Source organism: Oryza glaberrima, chromosome 3, assembly GCF_000147395.1.
Source record: "Oryza glaberrima chromosome 3, OglaRS2, whole genome shotgun sequence".
NCBI lineage: Eukaryota > Viridiplantae > Streptophyta > Magnoliopsida > Poales > Poaceae > Oryza > Oryza glaberrima.
This window is the reverse complement of record NC_068328.1, coordinates 1,127,703-1,148,153: the sequence shown is the minus strand read 5'-3', so window position 1 is coordinate 1,148,153 and position 20,451 is coordinate 1,127,703. Positions and strand designations below refer to the sequence as shown.

Here is a 20,451-nt window from a genome sequence, read left to right as displayed (position 1 = left end):
TACGATTGCCACTGCATGCGTCTCTCTCGGGCCGTGTCCGTAGGTTCGGCGTGGAGGCTTCGGTTGGGTTTGGGTGATTGTACCGCGCGCGCGTGCGCCACCAAGGCAGCACGCCGAAGAATGATGATGATTTCGGGAGGGGAGGGGAGCTAGCTAGACGAGACGGCCATGGCAGAATATCCTCCGGTAGTCCGGTGCGAGCATTTTTACCACTGGGCGCGAGCAGCAGAAACCGAATCGGGGCAAAAGCTTCCGCAATGATGGCATCGCCGTTGACCACCACCCAGGCCCTGGCCCTGCGCTGCCACGTACAGTACTCCACCTAGCTAGTACTCCTAGTGACTACAGCACCAGATGAGGCAAAGCCTGCCACTCCTAAAGAGAAACACAACTACAGCCAGGGCACCAGCCAGGCAGAAAGTTTTGCATGCAAGGAATCCAGGATTACAACAGTAGAGTACTCTACTTCCTACTGTATGTGTAGGAGTATTTACAGAGCGTACAAGGATAGGATCGCCTGTCGAGAACATCTCGTCGCGTCGCTCATGCAATGCAAGCAAGCTCAAGGCGAGAAAGTTGCAAATGAACAACAGGTCGGTCCGTGTGGTTGCTTTTGCTTAGCTTAGCTTGCTTTTGATTACCCCGAGCTACACACTACTCTGCACTTTTACACTCTCCCTCTTGCTACAGTAGAGGTCTTCCTCGAGCAGTAGGCCGGCATGAGCCTGAGACTGCCAGGAGTGACCACTGCTGCCGTGGTCTTGGGCCCACCTGCCATGTATGGTCCCTTCCCGGCTTCTAGCTACCATAGCAAGCAAGCAATCTCTCTCATCTCTCTCACCCTCTCTCATCGCCGTACGTCCGTCCTGCTGCCCACCTCGGCGAATTTGACTTATCCCTGGCTGTGTTGCATGTGTTTTGCTTGCATTTGCCTCCCTCCTCCACCGTTTGCTTCTTCTCTTGGTTCCGGCCCGTACATCGGCGTCAGCAGCATGCTCCGGCGTACGCGAAAATCTGGTGCACCACCGTCGCCACCTCGTCCGCCGTCGCCATCTCGCATCCTTCCTCCATCTGCACTCAAACATGTCACACACCATTATACTCAGCTACTCCTACATAATAATAAACCCATCATATATATATATACTCTCTTCATTTCTTTCTTTTTGTTTGATATACCGTCATATATTAGGAAACGGAGGTACAATATTCACATTGCACAGTAAACTACTTGTTTGATTAGACAGTACGGAGGAGTACTGAAAAGCTGTTATACTATCTCTGAAATGCATGGTTCGGGATACGTAAGACAGTGGCTTGTGGTTGTATCCGTTTGTTCCGATCCTGTGTTTTCCCCATGGACAAGAGAGAAAAGGACACGTAAAGAAAGCAGGAGCTTGTAATTAGTAATTGTCTGGAAATTAAGCACAGTCTGTCTGTACCCAAGTACTGGGATGCTCATCGTATTCGAACACTCCATCTGCATACTCCAAAAATCCTTTAACAGAAACGTACGAAAGCCACGGTCCTCATCTGTTGGAAATCCCACGCAACACTCTGCAACGAGCTGGGGACAATTAATCGATTCGCTTACCCATCACTTTCTCACTGGAGCGCCGAGCACGACATGCTACATTACACATCTCTCTACAAATACTACTATTACATAATCACTTCTTTCTACTAGTAGTATATATATATCCAAACTAAAAATCATTAAATGGTTCTCGCAAGAAAAATAGACGGCACTAGCAAAGTAATGGCACATATTTTGCATTCCTCATATTTTGATTCTGAGATCTATTTTGTTTATTTTATTGGTATGTGGTACTGTTTATATCCATGAGTTGTAACAATCCTAATTAGACGACACCGTTTGATTTACCTAGTTGGTTTAACCACTCCATCGCTTTTCTTGAGCTACCAAACTATTTAAATGGCGTATTTTTTTCAAATGCTTTCAACATAGAATTTTTTTTAAAGAAAAATAAACAGTCATTTTTTCTGTTTACAATAGCTAATAAGCTATCTGGTTTAGCGTGTGGCCCAGAGCCTAAATGCTCAATCGGATGCAAGTAAAAAAGAGCACATGCGTCTAGTAGGTTAAAAAATATATTTAAAAATAGCTCACCTTTTTTTCCCTCTTTGTACAAATGTATTTTAATTTGTTGGATATAACTGTTCTCAATCCTCTTTTTCTTAAAAAAAAAGAGAAAAACATCGATCACTATTTGCATAGGCAAGAAGGACAAAGACTGATTTCAAAGTTTATATTTAAGATTGCACGCAATCTATAATGAAAAAAATACTATAAAATATTTTCATTATACTTTATTGCCATCTACGTTTTTTTTAAAAAAAATGTCTAATTGAAACATGTTATAGGAGAAAACCATTAGAAACTAGAGTAATCTGCTTTAAATACTTCCTCCGTTTCTAGATTCATTAGCATTAATATGAATGTGGGATATACTAGAATGACTTACATGGTGAAACGGAGGGAGTAGCTTACAGGTGAATTAAGCTGAAAATTGACTTTTAGTAATAGTGACCTTTCAATATTGAAATCAGCAACGAAATATTCCTTTTTCCTTGTGATGGAAACCGCAATCAAATATAGTTAGAAAATGGCTACCTTTTGTGGCAAATCAAATGTAGGTTTAAAAAAACGAGGGAACATGCAGTAAAAGGTGATGAAGAGTTGTCGTTGTTTTGACCTTGAGGTTGAAGCAGTAGACGACGGCGTCATGTCCGACGGAGGTGACGGCGAGGTGCAGCACGGTGAGGCGGAGGTCCTCCATGGCGGCGACGGCGCGCACGAGCCGCCCGGTCCACCGCCTGCCGGCAACGCGCACCCGCACGTGCCCCCCCACCGCGGCCGTCGCCTCCACGTCGACGCCGCTGCCGCCGCGCGCTTCGGAGTAGCTCGTGTACTGCGGGGACACGAACACGCCGTCCGACGCCGCGGTGGCCGCCGTCGCCACCACGCCGACGCCGCTCCGCTCCGCCGCCGCCGCCTGCAGCGCCACCAGCTGCTGCTCCAGCTGCTTCACGTAGTCGATCGCCCCGCCCACCACCGTCGCCTGGTCACCCTATATCCGCAATTGCATTGTAGTAATCGCTCAGAACTTGCGAGAGATTTTGATGTTTCTTTTTGCTTGAGAATTGAGATATTATTGTGGCGTCATGGCGGGAAGGGATTTACTCGAGGGATGTAGTTGGAGGGGATGAGCGATCGGAGGGAGGCGAGGTGGTCGTTCATGAGGCGGCGGCGGTTGCGCTCCACGGCGATGTGCGTCATCCGCTGGTTCTCGGCCTCCTCGGGCTTCTTGCGCTTCTCCGGCGGCGGCGCGGCGCGCGGGCGCGGCCTCGGCCTCTTCCTCCTCCGCTCCGCCCTGGTCGCCGGAGCCGTGACGGGGGGCGCCGCCGCCTGCGTGACGCAGCTCTCGAGCAGGTCGAGGTCGGCGACCGGTGGACAGGGGCAGCACGACGCGAAGGCGGCGGCGGCGGCGTGCCTCTTCCTCCCGTCGCCGCCGCCGCCGCCGTCTGCTTCCATGGCGCCCTGGAGCAGCGCGAGAAACGGCATCTGACCAGCGCCGGCGCTGGCGGCCGCCTGGTCCGCCGCCGCCGCCGCCGCCCACTGTTCCATTAGCACCCGCACCGCCGCGCCATCGCCATGAACCGGCAGAGTTGAGCACGTTAGCAAGAAACAGAAACAGCGGCAACGCCATAAAAGAGATGGATGCAAATGCAAGAAGAAGACAGCACAATGCAAGCAGCTGCAGCAGGTTGCATGCGAGAATGCATTGAATGGTGCGTGCGTGCGCGGACAGGGCTAGATGTTGCAACCTAGCAGCTGCAAGAAGAAGAAGAAGAAGCAGCAGAATGCAATTAATACAGCCGAATTGCATCGCATCGCATTACATGTGCTGCAGTGCAGAGACTAGGAATGGAAGCTACATGGTTGCTCAATTACTACTAGCTACTAGTAGCAGCAGTTCAGTGGCCGTCCCCGTCCCCGGCCAGGGAAGCTTACCAGCGAGCCGATGGGCCCTTGCAGCTGCATCCTCTCCATTACAAGAGGAAGGTGGTGGTGGTAGTGGCAAGGTATACTACAGTGGTAGCAATAACTGCGCTGGCGAGTAATGAGCCCCTGGGGCAGCAGCTGCAACAGCAACCCCCTCGCTCCTCTCCTCTCCTCCTCCTGCTCCCAATTGAAGCAGACGACGAGCTGCTGCTGTCTATGTCAATTAATGTGTTGTTGTAGAGGTGAGGAGCTAGCAGAGAGGTTGAGGTAGAATGAAGGAGAGGAGACGATTGGATGGAGAAGAAATGGTTGTCTCTTGTATGGTTTGGTAGGCCAGGTAACGAGGATGAAGATTTGAGCAAGTGAGAGTGAATTATTGAAGCTGTAGAGGAGGGTGGTGGCGCGCGCGCGGCAGATTTGCAGATTTGTCCGGCACGGCGACAGCGGCAGCCACCGTGGGGCCTGGACCTCCTCCTCCTCCCGGCCGCCTTGCGAGCTCGACTCCTTGCAACTGATTAGCGACGGTGTTAGCGAGCAAGTAGTAGAGTAACAGTGCTGTTGACACATGATTGATTATTCCCGTTTTATATATACCTGTTGACACATGATTGATTATTTAATTACTAATCCCGTATCATCACTGCTGTGTCAACCCTTGAGCAGTAGTCCGGGAACAGATAAGTAACAGTGCTGTCAGCGCATCTGCTGCATTAATTAAGGTCAGTTCAGTTACGTTAATGTCTTTACCCGTACTGTTGATTATCTTAGGCCCTGTATAGTTCTCACGCAAAAAATTTTCACCATATCACATCGAATATTTGGACATATGCATCAAGTATTAAATATAAAAAAATAATTACACAGATTGCGTGTAAATTGCGTGACGAATCGGGTCGGACACGGATAATACCGAATACGGATATAAACTCGGATAATGTCGGGTAAAAATACGGAATGAATACGTACCAAAATAGATACGTACACTATCGATTACGAATATTTATTCGGATATCAAGTCGAAGGAACAATCTTATATATCATATAGACAATAACCATTTAACAATTCCATATATACATAATACGATTATATTAGGCATTAGGACCATAGAAAATAAATAGGGTACAATACATCATAGTAGAACTAATACATAATACTAAAAAGTGCCTCACAAAAACATAATATGGCTAATATCTGTATATTTATCCGGGTAATATATACCCAATTTTTTTACTGGATAACCATATCCTTAGGATACTACGTTTTCGAATCCGATCCCATATCCGCCATAAAATACCCGTATTTGGACCCGAGATCCGTGAAATATCCCGGATCTCGAATTTGTCCCGAAATAATGTGGCCAGGCGGGAAATACCCGCCCCATTTTCACCCCTACCCGGCCCATGTAATTTTCTTGACCTATTGGACCATGAACGCTTTGCATACGTAATTTTGTGAGCTGTAGTACGGATATCTTTGGGAGATTTAGAACTACTATATCGATTAAGTTCATGTTAAGGAGGTGTATTCACAGTTGTGCACTGTAGTATACTGGCAGGTTCGATGTAATCATGTAATCAGAAACTAAAATATCATAAGAAATGTGCATGTGTATTGTGGCTGCATTATGCATGATGCATGGCGCCGATCGAATCGAAGTACCGTACAGTATGTAGATCGTAGCTAGGTGGTCGGTCCATGGACTGAACGGTCTCTACGCATGCATGTCAGCACATGGACGTGCATGCGTACAACGGACACACACACACACAACTAACGATCCACATCGATCGGCTACCGGACCACATCCTGCATGCGGGGTTTCGTATTTTTCGTCGGAGGCATCCGATGGCCACTGCCCACCGCTGTCTTCTTCACACATTGTACCCGTATGCCGCGCCCGCCCGGTAATTGGACTCCATCCTCGTGCTAGCTACTGTGCAGATTTGCTCCCTCTATATATCATCGCAACCGAATATATATATAGGATTTGTTTTGTTCGCGAAAAGAAAATTTTTGGGTATCACATCGAATGTTTGACCGGATGTCGGAAGGGGTTTTTGGACACGAATGAAAAAACTAATTTCATACTCCCTCCGTCCCAAAATAAGTGCAGTTTTACACTGTTCATATTCAACTTTTGACCGTTCGTCTTATTTGAAATTTTTTATGATTAGTATTTTTATTGTTATTAGATGATAAAACATGAATAGTACATTATGTGTGACTATTTTTTTTCAAATTTTTCATAAATTTTTTAAATAAGACGAATGGTCAAACGTCGGACACGGTTCCCCACGACTACACTTATTTTGGGACGGAGGTAGTAACTCGCATGGAAACCGCGAGACGAATTTATTAAGCCTAATTAAATCATCATTAGCACATGTAAGTTACTGTAGCACTTATGGCTAATCATGGGCTAATTAGGCTCAAAAGATTCGTCTCGCGATTTTCATACAAACTGTGCAATTAGTTTTTAATTTTATCTATATTGCTATATGCATGTATCCAAAATTTCGATGTGACGTTTTCTAGGAAAAAAAAAACTAACAAGGCTATAATACTGGACGTACACCATCATGCACCGTATCGGAATACACCTTCCCATATTGCATCGTTAATTTGGACAGTACGTGCATCCAAACCGTCCACACGGTACAAGCCCTTGTCAGGATCGACGAGGGACGGCGTCAAAGGCGGATCCATGTAGCTTAGCTAAAAGATAGCACGCGATCGAAAGGGATGGAATTGAAGCACAAAACCGGCGAGACCAAAAGGCAGCACGCGATGCGCCACCATAGACACACAAAGAAGCGCTATCATGGCAACCGGCCGGCGACATTGCCGGGGATGAAGTGATCTATAGTGGCGTAAGCATGGGGCATTCGATGATCGATCGTCTCGATGGTGGCCGCGGCCGTGAATGCGCGGGCGTAGCAGCAGGTCCCACCGTTTTCAGCGGAATCGATTGGGCGTGCGTGCAATGCAATCGTGCATACAAGAAATGCAAGAAACACATGATTTAAGCGGACGGTGTAGTACGGAGTGGTGGCATGCATGAGAGTGGAAAGCCCAAGACTTTTTGGTGGATACAACGAACGATCGAGCTGGGGCTGAGCTAGTCAGTTAGCCAGCGAGGAGAGGCGAGTACGTGTCGTCACGCTCCCGCAACTTGCCTCCAATCCTCCATGCATCATAGCTCGTCTCGTCTCTCGCAGTGTCAGTGTGGTGCTCATATCATCAAAGCTGCAAGTATGCATGTAGGCCTGGAGACGGGCGGATGCTAGCTGATTCCATGAAAGCTACGTACGTATCGACGACGATTGTACATACGAACAAATTGCGCTACGACAGATTTGGAGATAGTTGGTTAGCTACACTGTGCTTCGATCGATCACCATGAAAAAAAACATACAACTACATTTTTTTTGGGGTAATATTAGTACAGTCTACAAATGCATTCTACCGGCACTCCCTCCACCCTAAAATGAATGTATTTTTGAACTACAGAGATGCACTTATCTTGTCTCAAAGTTAGGTTGTGTTTAGATCCAGGGGTGAAAGTTTTGGCATATCACATCAGATATACGGACACACATTTGAAGTATTAAACGTAGACTAATAACAAAATAAATTATAGATTCCGCCTGTAAACTGCGAGATGAATTTATTAAGCCTAATTAATTCTTCATTAGCAAATGTTTACTGTAGCACCACATTGTCAAATCATGGAGCAATTAGATTTAAAGTATTCATCTCGCAATTTACACACAATCTGTGTAATTTTTTTGTCTATATTTAATACTCTATATATGTGTCTAAACGTTCGATATGACATGGCGGAAAGTTTTTCCGTGGAAACTAAACAAGTCCTTAGTAGTGTGAGGAAGGGGATTCAAATTTTTACCGTGAGCTTCAGATAGTACCTGGAGCGCGAGAAACCTGTGGTGCAGAACGGCAGAAGGCGCAGCAATGCCCATGCTGCTCTTGCCCCTCCACCAAACGATGCAGGTGATACGGGCGTGTTGCATTGCAAATTGCAATGCATGACACAGGAGACACGGTAACAGTAACAAGGCAGAGAACGCCGGAGGTGGTGGGTAGGGCCGGACAGGAGGGAGACGGGGACGCAGCCACGCCCACACAGATGGCGGTACAAGGGGGACGCCAAGGCAGCGAGCGATGTGATGCAATCTCTCCTCCTCGATTGGCGTCGTTGTGGACAGGACAAGATGTCTTGGCAGTGGGCTCAGCGAAGCGATTGCATTATTGGTGATTACGAGATGAGCCAAGTTTGGGCCGTTTCTGGATCTTCTTCGAGACAACCAAACCCTTTTCTCTCTCGCCAACTTTTAACCTTTTCCCCTTGTTTCCTTTCCTCTCCCCCTACCTCAGCCTCTTGTCGTAACCTCTTTCCACCGCTGTCATTTCGGTGACTGCGATTAACTGCTGTGGTTTTTACCCGGTGTTTCTATTGCAATGCAGGTCTAGCTTTACCATTGGTCGCGTTCTGCCCGAGGTATGTGCATATTTTCCAAACAAACTTTATCGGGATACCTTCCCTACTTTCTTCTACGGACTCGGCACTTCGGTGGTACAAGGCCGCCCCCATTCGTTCCTTGGCCAACCTTAACCATCACATAAATGTAGGTACACAATCCTAATCATGTCGGTAATCATGTGACTTGTCTAGTTTGATCTTTGATGCAAGACTGGTTCAGCTAGTGCAACCAGCCAACGGGTACAGTCAGGGGCGTGCCTAGGTTATACTACCCGGTGTCACAGGACACCGGGTAGATTATTCAAATCCTATATAAATTACACTATATTAATTAATATATTAGTCAATAATTAGATAATTAGTATGTATTGGACCCCCGGTAACTTTTGTTCTGGGTTCGCCACTGGGTACAGTAGGAGTCTAAGGACCTTAGGTTCAGCTGACAAGTGCAGGTAATTAATCAAAGTGGAGTAGAGAAGGGCATGCAAAAAGAAAAAAGACATACATACAGGTAGAGACGACGACTGGACGAGCGTATTTTCGGGGTAGCATTTCCAATGAAGTGGCAGAGCGGCAGAGGCAACATGGGCCATGTGCCGGAAAGATCTGAACCGAGCCGCAGGGGAAGCAAGGGTAAAAGGGATTGCAGCCGCTGCTCCTGCACTGTGCCAGTTCGCCATGCTTCGACACGCACGGGAAAAGAGACATCGAAAGAAGTAGCCGCACAGCATAGTATACACCTGTACACAAAATCGTATTCGGACCCTCCTCTCTGCCTACTCGTACTATACCATTTTCGTATCGAGCTAGTAGTACCAATGGAAAATTCTTTGACCTCAGGCTCAGCCAGGCAGACATGGAGTCAAAAAAGGCTGGGAGCGACAGAGTTGCAGGAGCTACTAGGCAAGAGGGTGGGCTGGCTTTGGATGCACCGGGCAGCAAAGCATGAGATGCAACGGCCGGGAAATTATTGTAGAGATTTGTTTCGGATCCCAGGATTTGATGACCCATGCAACCATGGACGGTACCAAAGGTACTGGCACCGGTTTTAATTGAGCTGGGGTATGCTTACTCCGGTGAAATCTCCTGGCGCATGCAACCAGTACTAGCAAGCATCAGCTGAGTTCAATAATTTTTAACCAAATCCTGTGCCGGCAGGACCATGGGATAAACACAAAAGCTAAAAACAGTTAACGCATGAAAGCCTCCAACTGCATACCTGCACAAACAAAAAAACCTGCCCCATTTTAACAGTAGGTGGTACCAATACCAGCCTTATCCATCCCTCCCACTTATTTTTTCGCGCCAAAAACACGACCGTGAACCGTCCTCCTTCTCTGAGCTCACCGTCAAAGATACATTGGCACTGACAGGGCGCTATGGCCGCTCCATTGCAGCAATTGAGCCACAAGCACTGCCACAGTGAGGATTTCTGTGGACGTTTTTACGGTTTCTCTTCTATTGGAGCCATCGTTTCGCTTATTAGCGGAATAAACAAAACGACATATTTGTAAACAAAAAGTAATTTAGGAATAAAACATTTATATATGTGTTCTTAGCGATCTAAAACCGAAGGCTGAAAAATAAACTTCAATAAAAAAGACTCAAAATCAGCTTCAAATTTAAGGTTAAAAATTCAAATTTTGGCTGATAAACATAAACATAAGCGAAAAGATGAGGCCCTTGAGTATCCAGATTTCAAAGTCGTCTAGCATTTCTGATACAATGAACCGTAGTGCAAAACCAGGTGGAGACTTCATGCAAATGTGATATCGTCCTAGACTTCATTTCCTAGGCTCCCAGCCTCCCACAATATATTTTTGGTAGCATACGTTCCGACTGTCCAACTCATGTACAACTGAATTTGATCAACCGACGGTAAACGGCTGCAGTGCATATGGACATGCTCTTGTTTAATTGATATATAGTTGCACGTCTCTAATTGTACATGAGTTATACAACTGGGTCGTACATATAATGGAACTCATATTTTTTTGTAGCTGCAGTATTCCATCTACTAAGGACATGGCTAGAGAGGAGGTCAGCAGCACATAATTTGCCTAAATGCCCAATCCAGTTTGGAAAAGTTCTACACAAAAGAACTCAGTTGTAGGTATTTGAGCATAATTCTTGTGTGCAAGATAAGAGGAGTATAAGGTTCTCATTATCTATCCACGACTGCACCAGAATTTGCACGTCAAAGTGAAGAGCGGTTTAGTGAGGGGGCACAGGACTACAGCAGTGACTGCTCTTGTGTCACAGCAATACCATGATATTAAATGATGGTTCAGTGGTTTCAGAAGAGGGATTATTTTGTTAGTACCTGATATTTCGGCATCCACTGTACATGGAGATTTCGGGTCTCATCTGTCACAGGCCTCAGATGAGTAAGGGCCTCCATATTCCATTGTTCAATCCACTGTCTTATTGCAGACTGGTCTCATCTGTCACAACGGACAAGTGATGAGTGGTAAAAAGTTTACAAACTACAAGTTAGCGGCCACAAGTTTAGATCTTCTAACACATCTTTGAAAAATATGGAACAGATTAGAATCTTTGCTTAGCTGAGAAAGATGGATATTCCAAGGCAATAGTTGTTTGACTGTACAGTTACTGTAGCATTACAAGAGATCAAATTCTGATTAGGAGCCACATTGTTAAATTTCATAATAGATCAAATATGATTCGTTCAAAAAAAATAATAATACTAGATCCAATATGGACGTTTACCTTGCAATGTCAATGGCCAACTGATGCCATGCGCCCATGCATACCTGTGAAGAATTGGAGTTTGACAAAGTTAGAAAAGTATATTTTTCTGTACTGCAACCAAGGTACCATTTAAATAAAGTATCTCCTTACATATAGTAAGGCCTCTTATATCATAAACCAGTTAGCCGTTTGATATGTTATGCAAAGTTTGCAAGGTTTTGGGAAAAAAATGATGTGACAAACACGCGTTCTTAATTTGCTACCAGCCCACAAGCTACTGTCGGGTACTCTCAGTAAGGATATAGTGGGAATGAGCTGCCCTGGTTCTTGCGTTCGTAAGAAGTATGGTGATTTCAGAACACCAGGGCAGCTCATTCCCACTTACTACAAACGAAACTGATGGGATCAACTATATGATTTAAACCTTCAGTAATTTAGATATTACTCAACAATATCCAGAAGAATGCAGACCCTTAAGTGGAGGAATTCAGCCAAAAAAGAAATCTTCCCCCATAAGCATATACTCCCTTCGTCCCAATTCCCAAAATATAATAACTTTTAGCTTTCAAAATTTGTCCCAAAATATAACAACTTCTCCACCAACATTCTCTTCCCAACCAATCACAACTCTCCACCATTCAATTTTTCCACCTACCTCCACTTCTCATTCAATCACAATCATTCCACCCATTTAATTCTACATACTTTTTTAATAACAGTGTCCAACTCTAAAAATCCTTATATTCTGGGAATGAGGGAGTATATTAGAAATACTCCAACCTTACATGGAGAATATGTGCACAAATGAAATGCTATATAGTGGAAGCATTAGTCAGAAATGATTTGATCAAATTTTCTTCAGTAAATCTGAGTTATTTTATAGCGAGGTTTTTTTTTTAATACTGAAAGCTAGTATTATGACATCAGGTGGAACCATAACTTTTGTCATAGTTGTATCTCTTTCTATCATAACTCACGAGAATTCTTGGAAAAGGACAAGAGTTTTATGACCGCATACCTTCAGATGTAGCGATGGAAATGCAATCCATTTCATCTTGTCTGGGATATGGACATATGGTTGGCAAAAAAAGCATCAGACCTACTTGTACGAAGTTAGAAAGATGAAGCTGCAACCAATTGTGAGAAGCAGAAGCAGAAGCAGGAAATTTACCTAGAAAAAACTGAAACTATAATCCATGTCTCAGCAATATATTGTAAAATGGTAAAGATAATATTACCTGCTATTCTTGTACATGTCAGCTTCCATACACCAAACACCATAGCTCAAAATAATGCTCACTTCAGAATTTGGACAGTCCATAATAAGTAGGCAAAGCAGTTTTAAGACTTGGAAAAATAAAAAACTATTTGCTCTTTCTACATGCTACTTATATACAGAGCCAAGAGGTCATTTCAGTTCTATGGCAAATAACTGTACAACTTAGAAGTGTTATTATATATTATATACAAAAAGAACACATGGACTATGATCATGCAAACAAAACATTACAAAAGTTCCCCCAAGTAAGCATCTCCTAGACAAAAAAAAGTTGGAGGCAAAGACTAATACTCGTGGGGAACAAAACAAAGCTTGCTTGAAGTTTACCACGGAATCAATTTAACTTTCACTTCTTTGTGCACCAATATTTCCCATGTAAAAGTTAGTTCTGGACATATCTCTCCTGTTGTCCGGTCAGCTGGGCACTGCATAGATGGCTCCTCAAATTAGCTATGTACCTATGGATACGTTGCTGATCAGATGATGAAAGGGAAAACGGCGGATTCAGTGGCAAATTAGTTGCTTCTTGCAATACAAATGTGAGCAAGATGATTGCTTTTGAGTATAGCGCCACCGATCTATTTTGGTATCCCAAAACTTCCTTTGCCTGAAAAGGTATACACAAACGAATTATAAACATCAGCTCTAAGTGAAGAAACATGTTGGAGAACTTTTAGAAGTAGGGTTTATGAAAGATGGTAAGAGTTCCCCAGCTAGGGAATGACGGGGGCTATTTTTTGAAGGATTCACAGAGGGCTAAGGCCTAAGGCAGCCCATATGAATATATTACTATCATCAAAATGTTACAAACTGTTTACAAGGGCAGGATTAAGTATTGGCCAGAAAATAAAACAGATGGAGGAAAAAGAGTAGCAAGGGTCTTGAACTCATGATTGGAGTGCTTTCATAAAAGTTTTTTCCCCATGAATACCGCTTTCCCCCATGAATAGCGCTTTAATAGAAGTAGAGAGCAGAGACTGGCTGGCTATAAACATTTTTGCTCATTTGTAAAAGAAAGTTGTTTTTCTTTCCCACTGCAGTCTAAGGCTGCGTTCGTTCACATGAGAAAGGGGAGATTGTACCTCGTTTTTCGCGTGCACGCTTTTCAAACTACTAAACGGTGTATTTTTTGCAAAAATTTTCTATAGAAAAGTTGCTTTAAAAAATCATATTAGTCCATTTTTGAAGTTTAAAATAGTTAATACTCAATTAATCATGCGCTAATGGCTCACCTCGTTTTGCGTATCTTCCCAATCTTCTCAATTCCCTCTCCCTCAAACACAGCCTAAAACAATAGTATTCATTTCTGCCCCTTGTTCGTGGTCTAACAGAATATGGAGTGATAATAACTAACCAACCGCCTGGACAACCAGTGCACAGCGGTGGATCCTGGGCTGGTACACATTAACTACAAGTCTACAGGTTTCCTTTCCGTTGTAGCATCATTGCTTGTTACCCAAAATCGTGAAATGCATACACCACTCCCCCACTTTCCCCCCAAATCCATGAAGTGCAAGGCAAAACGAAAGCTGTAAAGAAACCATACAAGAACCTAGAATACTGATACTTACAGCACCAGTTGTTCCATATATTAAAGCTGTCTGGAATATGATCTCCACTGCATCTGGCATCTCGGTGTTATCTGGAAACAAACAAGGGTTATAGCAAGAAACAAAAACAAAACTATACTAGGACATGAAGATACCAATGTTCTAACCATTGTTGTCCCGCAACCTATGTGATATCTTCTCTGCACGGTCATATGCCTTGATAAAGCCACTTTCAGCCCAGGAACAGACAGAAACGAGCCTGGTGAAATCCAATCCTTGTACTACATTTCGAGATGGACGATGGTCATTCTTAGGCAGGAAATTGACATGAGCTTGGGTCAAAAAAAATCCATCATGTGTAGCATCCGTGGATAAACTACATGCATTAAGGGCCTCGTTCCAAATAGCTAATATTATAAGTTCAACAGATAGTGCCTCCAAGTCCAGCCCTTTAAAAAGCTGCATCCACACAGAAATGCAAATATGAAAAACAACAAAACATAATTCTTAGATCAAACTGGACTAATAGGTTCTCAATTCTCAAAATATCATAGCTATGCTCTGAGCATCAATACAAAAGGAGAATTTTGTCTGGCATCGACATTCTGAAGAGAAGTGCACAAAAGATTCATCTATTTGATGCTATACAATATATATATGGACAAAGCTTTATGTTAAAAAAAACTGAGAAGAAGAGATATGCCAGAAATATCATGACTTGGAGACTAAGAGTATTGCTTAATGTGTTGATACACGGGTATATCAATGAAAAATGGCATGTGGAAGGCTGTGACCTCTACATCTGATGAAAATCATTTAAACCTAGACATCACCTGCATGATTTAAATTACTAGGGATAACTCTACAAACATTCATCTGGTCAAAGAACTCAACAAGCATTCTAGCAAGGAACATAGTAAGTATATGAGCAGATGAAGCTTAGCAACAAAAAACCACTGTTTCATCATAACAAACATAAGGAGCTACAGACTGCACACAACTGCAAAACACAGATGGCATTCAATGGACATAGTGTTATATCCCAGTAAAAGCAGTAGTAATACCTTCTCCTCTGCAAGTTCTGTAAGAACAACAATATACTGGTTAAGGAGTTGAAGCCTTGTGTAACAATAAGGTGGATTTAGCAGATTTTCTGCAGCTGTTGATTCATGGGAAGTAGACAATGGGGTGCATCCATTGCTTTTTATAGCAACCCCTCTACTGACTGAATTTCTGTTTTGGTTCCAAGCAGACCGTTTAACAGTGGACCTATCATAGCTGGCAGGTTTTGCACCTGTACCATCCTTCATTGACTTTTCAAGTGAAGACAAAATTTCCGTGGAAGTAGAGTTCGCCTGAACAAGTACATATTCTCGTTCAATCCATTCCCATGAATCAAATGCTGCAAAAATATACAGAGTTAATGCCAGAGCAAGGACGTATGCAATCTGAATACTAGTTGGGAGTCTAATTTACCTTGCAAATTTCTAGAATCCACGCTTTCAGACTTATCTTTCAGGACATCCGAAGAAATGATCTGGCATGTATCCCTTAATAAATCAGCAGGATGATTGGGCTCACTGCTAATCTCTCTTTTCCTGGAAAAAGAATCAGAAAACTTCAACACAGGAGACAAATATGACACAATCAAACCCATGTCCACATTATTATGGCAACTATTCCACAAATACATGGATAGTATGGGAAAAGACTGCAAGTATGCTGTATATTGAGTAATTCACCATTCATGAGAACTTGAGAAATGTACAATGTACCATTCCAAATATCATCTGTTCAATTCATCTTGAAATTTTAGAGGTTTATATTATGTTGAAGGCAATGCATGTATGTCTCTTTATGTACATTTTTTGGGCTGCCTACAAGTGAGGATGAATGCCGTATTGGCAGCAGCAGAGTAGTATTTGGTTAAGTTAAATTGAAGATTAGGTATGGACATGGATTATGATAACAATGCACATTTTGCAACATAGCCAGATAGACCTTTGAATGCTTCCACCAGAGTAAAGGGTCGACCCAGTTGTTGACAAAAACTTGTGATTGAAGAATTCCTCAAAAGAAATTCTCTTCTCTGCAAAATAGAAATTGTGTTTTAATATGATTCACCAATTAGTAATTAGTAAGGAATAATAAGATCAAGACCAATGATTAACGAAATTACACAGATGACAGTTGAAACTTGAAAGAAATTGTTCCTTCCATTAATTTTTATAAGGCATATTTTTATTTTAAAAAAATCAAACTGTGTTCGTTTTGACAAACAGTTAGTCCAATTACAAGTGTAGGCTCCATTTGAGAATTGAGATAGATTATTGACCGCAGATTATATACTTCATTATAAGGATAAATTAAACATTTTGAGAAATAAACTTAACAAATACTACGTAGCTTAGAACAAGTGGTCTAAGCAATGCAGTACAAGAATAATACCAATAAATTCATATCCCAGAGTTGCTTTCGCATTATCTTAATTTCATAAGCTATGGAAAAAAAATACTTATATTTATGAGAAATTGATTGTCAAAGTTTAATGTTGAAGACTTTTTTAATTCAGAGTGAATATGCCTAAAAAATCTACTACAGTGCATAACTATTCAAGTTTATTTTTTTTGAATAAGACAAGTGGTCAAACAGTGCAAACAAAAACTCAAAATCCCTTATATTATGGGACGGAGGGAGTAGTTAATACACACTGCTTTGCACAAACAAAAATGAAGAGAAATACAAACTTACTTGGATCAAGACGTAGGAGCCCTCGGCACAGGTCAATGAAATCAGGATGTAAATCATCCTTGATTTCTTTAGGGAACTTAACGCCGTTAGATTCATGGATGTTTTGCCTCAGCTATATTCAAAGAACAACAATCAAGAACAATATTACAGGATATATGTATTTTTATGGTCCACATACATCTAATTATGCATAAGAGCAAACCTTGAATAGATTAGCCCCATAAAAAGGCAATTTCCCTGTGACTAGCTGAAAAAGAATAACACCAACACTCCACAAGTCTGCCTGAAAGAACATATGGTTGGGATTATTGTCTAGCTATATTAAAACAACCAAAAGCATAGGTGAATGAACAAACCTTTGCATCGTAATCCTCACATCGCATAATTTCTGGCGCCATATAGGATGGAGATCCACACATTGTAGCAGCTAAATTTTCTTGCACAAGAGACCTGGGAACAATTCCAAAATATCATTCACACATTGTTTACTAACAAAAAGTTCATAGTAACCTTCGGAAAAAGGGAAGAAACTGTAGAAATTGGAAAATGGGTAACAGCTGTAGATATTTGGGGATTGGCCCCCGGTAATTCAAGTAAAGGAGAAAAAATATATAAGCCTACAAATATATATACAACAGAAGGGAAATAGAGCCCACACCTAGCAAACCCAAAATCTCCAATTTTCAGTGTGATGGCATCACCATTAGTTGATAGCAGAAGATTCTGCAAGTTTCACATATTGGTCGGTATGGGTAAAAATATATTACCTCAAAGGATAAAACAAATCAATAGCCAAAAATAAACACATGGACACTATTACAATGTACACCTTTTTGGGTTTTTTTTCCTCAAACATATATTGAGTTACTGAGTGGATAATAGCATGAACGTATAGAGAAATCCTACATGCAACTTTTTGACATTTGGTGGTGAACTAATAATGACTGGGGTCAGCCCAATCAAGTCAATATTAGTTGTTAGGTATTGATCACTTTAGATGCTAAATATGGAGCCCATTTGCACAACAGTACAAGCAATTACAAAACGTCTTAACTTCAGACATAATCATTACAGTTAGTTTGCATATGGTATCCAAACAAAACATCTAAAAATTGCAAACCGACTCAAACAGCAAAAATTTAATAGCTCCGCATTTAAGATCTAACCTGAGGCTTGAGGTCGCGGTGCACGATTGATCTTCCCCTCAGCATCTTGAGCCCTTCCGCTACAAATAAAAAAGAGGGGCAAAAGACGCATAACTACACCGTTCCAAAAACCTAGAAAATGTAACTAAGACAACAACTAAAGGACAAGGAACTCCATTCAAATCTCGATTGAGGCCATACCGAGCTGCCGCATGAAGTCCCTCGCGGTGGCGTCCGGCAACCGGGCGTCCTCGCCGCCCTTCGTCCTGTACCCCTCGAGGTCGCCTCCATTGCAGTACTCCAGAATCAGGTACAGATTCTCCTCCTTTGAAAACCACAAGTCATTTTACTAATTTCACATCGTTAACCTTACTACTCGCTCGGAGTTCAGTTGCGATTGCGATGGCGGTTGGGTGCCTGGGTTGGAAGGTTTAGGGGTTACTACCTGGATGGTGTCGATGAGGCGAAGGATGTTGGGGTGGGAGAGGGTGGAGAGGATGGCCTTCTCCTCGAGGATTCCGCCGCGGACGCGCTCGTCGATCCTCCTGGGGTCGATCTCCTTCACCGCCACGACATCGCCGGTGCGGAGGTGCGTCGCGAGGTACACCTTCGCGAACGAGCCCACCCCAATCTCCTCCAGCAGCTTGTACTCCCCGACCACCCGCGGCGGATCCACCATCCTCTTCTCCGCCGCCGCCCCCGCCGACCTCGCCGGCGCCGCAGCCATCGTCGTGGTGGTCGGCGAGGCGTGTAGCGGAAGCCGAGAAACAGTTTGGATTAGGGGGGCCCCTGGTGATGGGTTGGGGATATTTGTGGCGGTGAATTCGTCGCCGAGTTTATCTACCACCGAGCCCACACGTCAGTCACTCGAAACGGAATACGTTTCGAATATCCCCCGGTCAAAGGGAGATACGCTTGTACGACACTGACACGATGGGCCCACTCTCCGTGGAGCCCCTAGTGTCAGTGAGACTATGGGCTGTATCTTCTCCCTTTTTATACGGCACAAGTACGTTTCAGGTTATATGGGCCGGGCCCGCAATGGGGTCGTTTTTAGGTGGGGTTTGGATACAGGGATTAAACCATGTCAAATGGAATGTTTGACACTAGTATTAAACTTAGACTATTTACAAAACTAGTTACATATAAATGATAGGTAATTTGCGAGATAAATTTTTTAAGTCTAATTAATCTATTATTAGAGAATACTTACTGTAGTATTATGTAGGCTAATCATGAATTAATTAGGCTCAATAGATTCGTCTCGTGAATTAGTCCAGAGTTTTAAAATGGGTTTTATAATTAGTCTACGTTTAATAGTTCTAATTAGTATAAACATACCATGTGACAGTGCCTAAGAACTTCCCCATCCAACTATTGCGAATTCTTCTGCGGATGTGTTTCGTGTGGTAGAAGGTGTTGTTCCCGGGAAAGGAACCACTACTGCCGCGTTGACGCGACAGGTGTCGTGTGGGATGCTGCTACCGCGGGGAATCGGGCTCGCGCGCACGTGGTCCAACAGAGGCCGTCCGTGGAGAAAAAAGGCCTTGCACTTTGCTTGGGCTGTGAGAAAAGGTGGGCTTTTCGAGTGGGCCAGGTTTATCTTTTTTGTCGTTGACTACTGGGCCGCCGAATTTTCTCATCTTTCTGCAGCCAGGACGTTCGCGGTATCAGGTTCTCAGTATCAGCTCGCGATGAACCTTTGTTGGTGCTAACGACCTGTTCACTCTGATACTAACGACCTGTTCGCTCTGATGTTAAAAAAAATCTTATTAAATTTTGGCAGGATTTCTTATACAGTTACTAGAATTTGACAGCAAACCAAATACAGCCATTTTTTATTAATTTTATCAAAATTTGATAAGGTTGAAAATGACATCAAAGTGAACAGGCTCTAACATTGACTACGATTGTGCTGGATCAGATGTTCCCTGCACTGGATGCTCATTGTTCCTTTGTCTCCTCCACTTGTCGATCGATGTTCTCGCGGACTATGCGATCGGTGTAGCTCCTCGTCTTCTACAAGTGAGGGATGTCGTGGAGTTGGGTTTTTCGTTCAAAAACATTTTCAGATGGATTGAAGCTGTTGTAGTGACTAATGTCGATCTATGCTGAACCAATCATTGCATTAACTAAACACTGTTCCTGGCATATTCGCTATGTTGGACGCCTGTACCTAATGTCATGCTAAATTATTGAAACGAGTTCCATTTAGTTGCTTCACACTGCCGCATACTTCATTCACACTAAAGTAAATATATATAGTATATATTGTGATAATTTCTAGTAATATAAAACTGGATGAAATCTTTTTTTTTTACATAACTGAGTATGCTTGTGGTTGTTGGAAAAAATGAATGGAGCTGTCGGACACATATGAATGGCGCATAATATTTGCGAAAAGCAAATCTTCTGACTGTTGGAAAACATGAATAGAGTTGTCAGACAAACATGAATGTTCAAAAAGTTGAAGAAAGGCTTTTCT

The 20,451-nt window shown here is 43.0% G+C and overlaps 2 protein-coding genes across 7 annotated transcripts; both read right to left on the bottom strand.

Annotated features, from left to right (window-relative positions):
* Positions 1 to 256: 256 nt before the first annotated feature.
* On the bottom strand, positions 257 to 4,391 carry LOC127765865 (transcription factor bHLH57-like). 2 transcript variants are annotated; one of them, XM_052290830.1, is made up of 4 exons: positions 4,037 to 4,391; positions 3,206 to 3,856; positions 2,718 to 3,092; positions 257 to 1,071 (listed from the first exon to the last, which is right to left on the bottom strand). In XM_052290830.1, exons 2-4 carry the CDS (start codon positions 3,647 to 3,649, stop codon positions 985 to 987), a joined length of 906 nt encoding a protein of 301 aa, XP_052146790.1. In that variant the 5' UTR covers positions 3,650 to 3,856; positions 4,037 to 4,391; the 3' UTR covers positions 257 to 984. The 2 variants fall into 2 exon arrangements, with proteins under 2 accessions (XP_052146790.1, XP_052146788.1); XM_052290828.1 differs by having other exon boundaries at positions 3,206 to 3,640.
* Positions 4,392 to 9,001: 4,610 nt separating this feature from the next.
* LOC127767582 (serine/threonine-protein kinase ATG1a-like) lies at positions 9,002 to 18,755 on the bottom strand. 5 transcript variants are annotated; one of them, XR_008016487.1, is made up of 15 exons: positions 18,412 to 18,755; positions 18,168 to 18,291; positions 17,988 to 18,046; positions 17,480 to 17,544; positions 17,178 to 17,271; positions 17,024 to 17,104; positions 16,822 to 16,933; positions 16,072 to 16,159; positions 15,547 to 15,668; positions 15,135 to 15,472; positions 14,238 to 14,529; positions 14,092 to 14,162; positions 12,260 to 13,127; positions 11,260 to 11,303; positions 9,017 to 11,142 (listed from the first exon to the last, which is right to left on the bottom strand). XR_008016487.1 is itself a non-coding variant. In XM_052292962.1 (13 exons), the coding sequence occupies exons 1-13, from the start codon at positions 18,691 to 18,693 to the stop codon at positions 12,903 to 12,905; spliced, it is 1,953 nt and encodes a 650-aa protein (XP_052148922.1). In that variant the 5' UTR covers positions 18,694 to 18,755; the 3' UTR covers positions 9,002 to 12,902. The 5 variants fall into 5 exon arrangements, 1 of the variants encoding a protein (XP_052148922.1); XR_008016489.1 differs by having other exon boundaries at positions 9,019 to 10,973; XR_008016488.1 differs by having other exon boundaries at positions 9,003 to 10,707; positions 10,853 to 13,127.
* Positions 18,756 to 20,451: the final 1,696 nt, after the last annotated feature.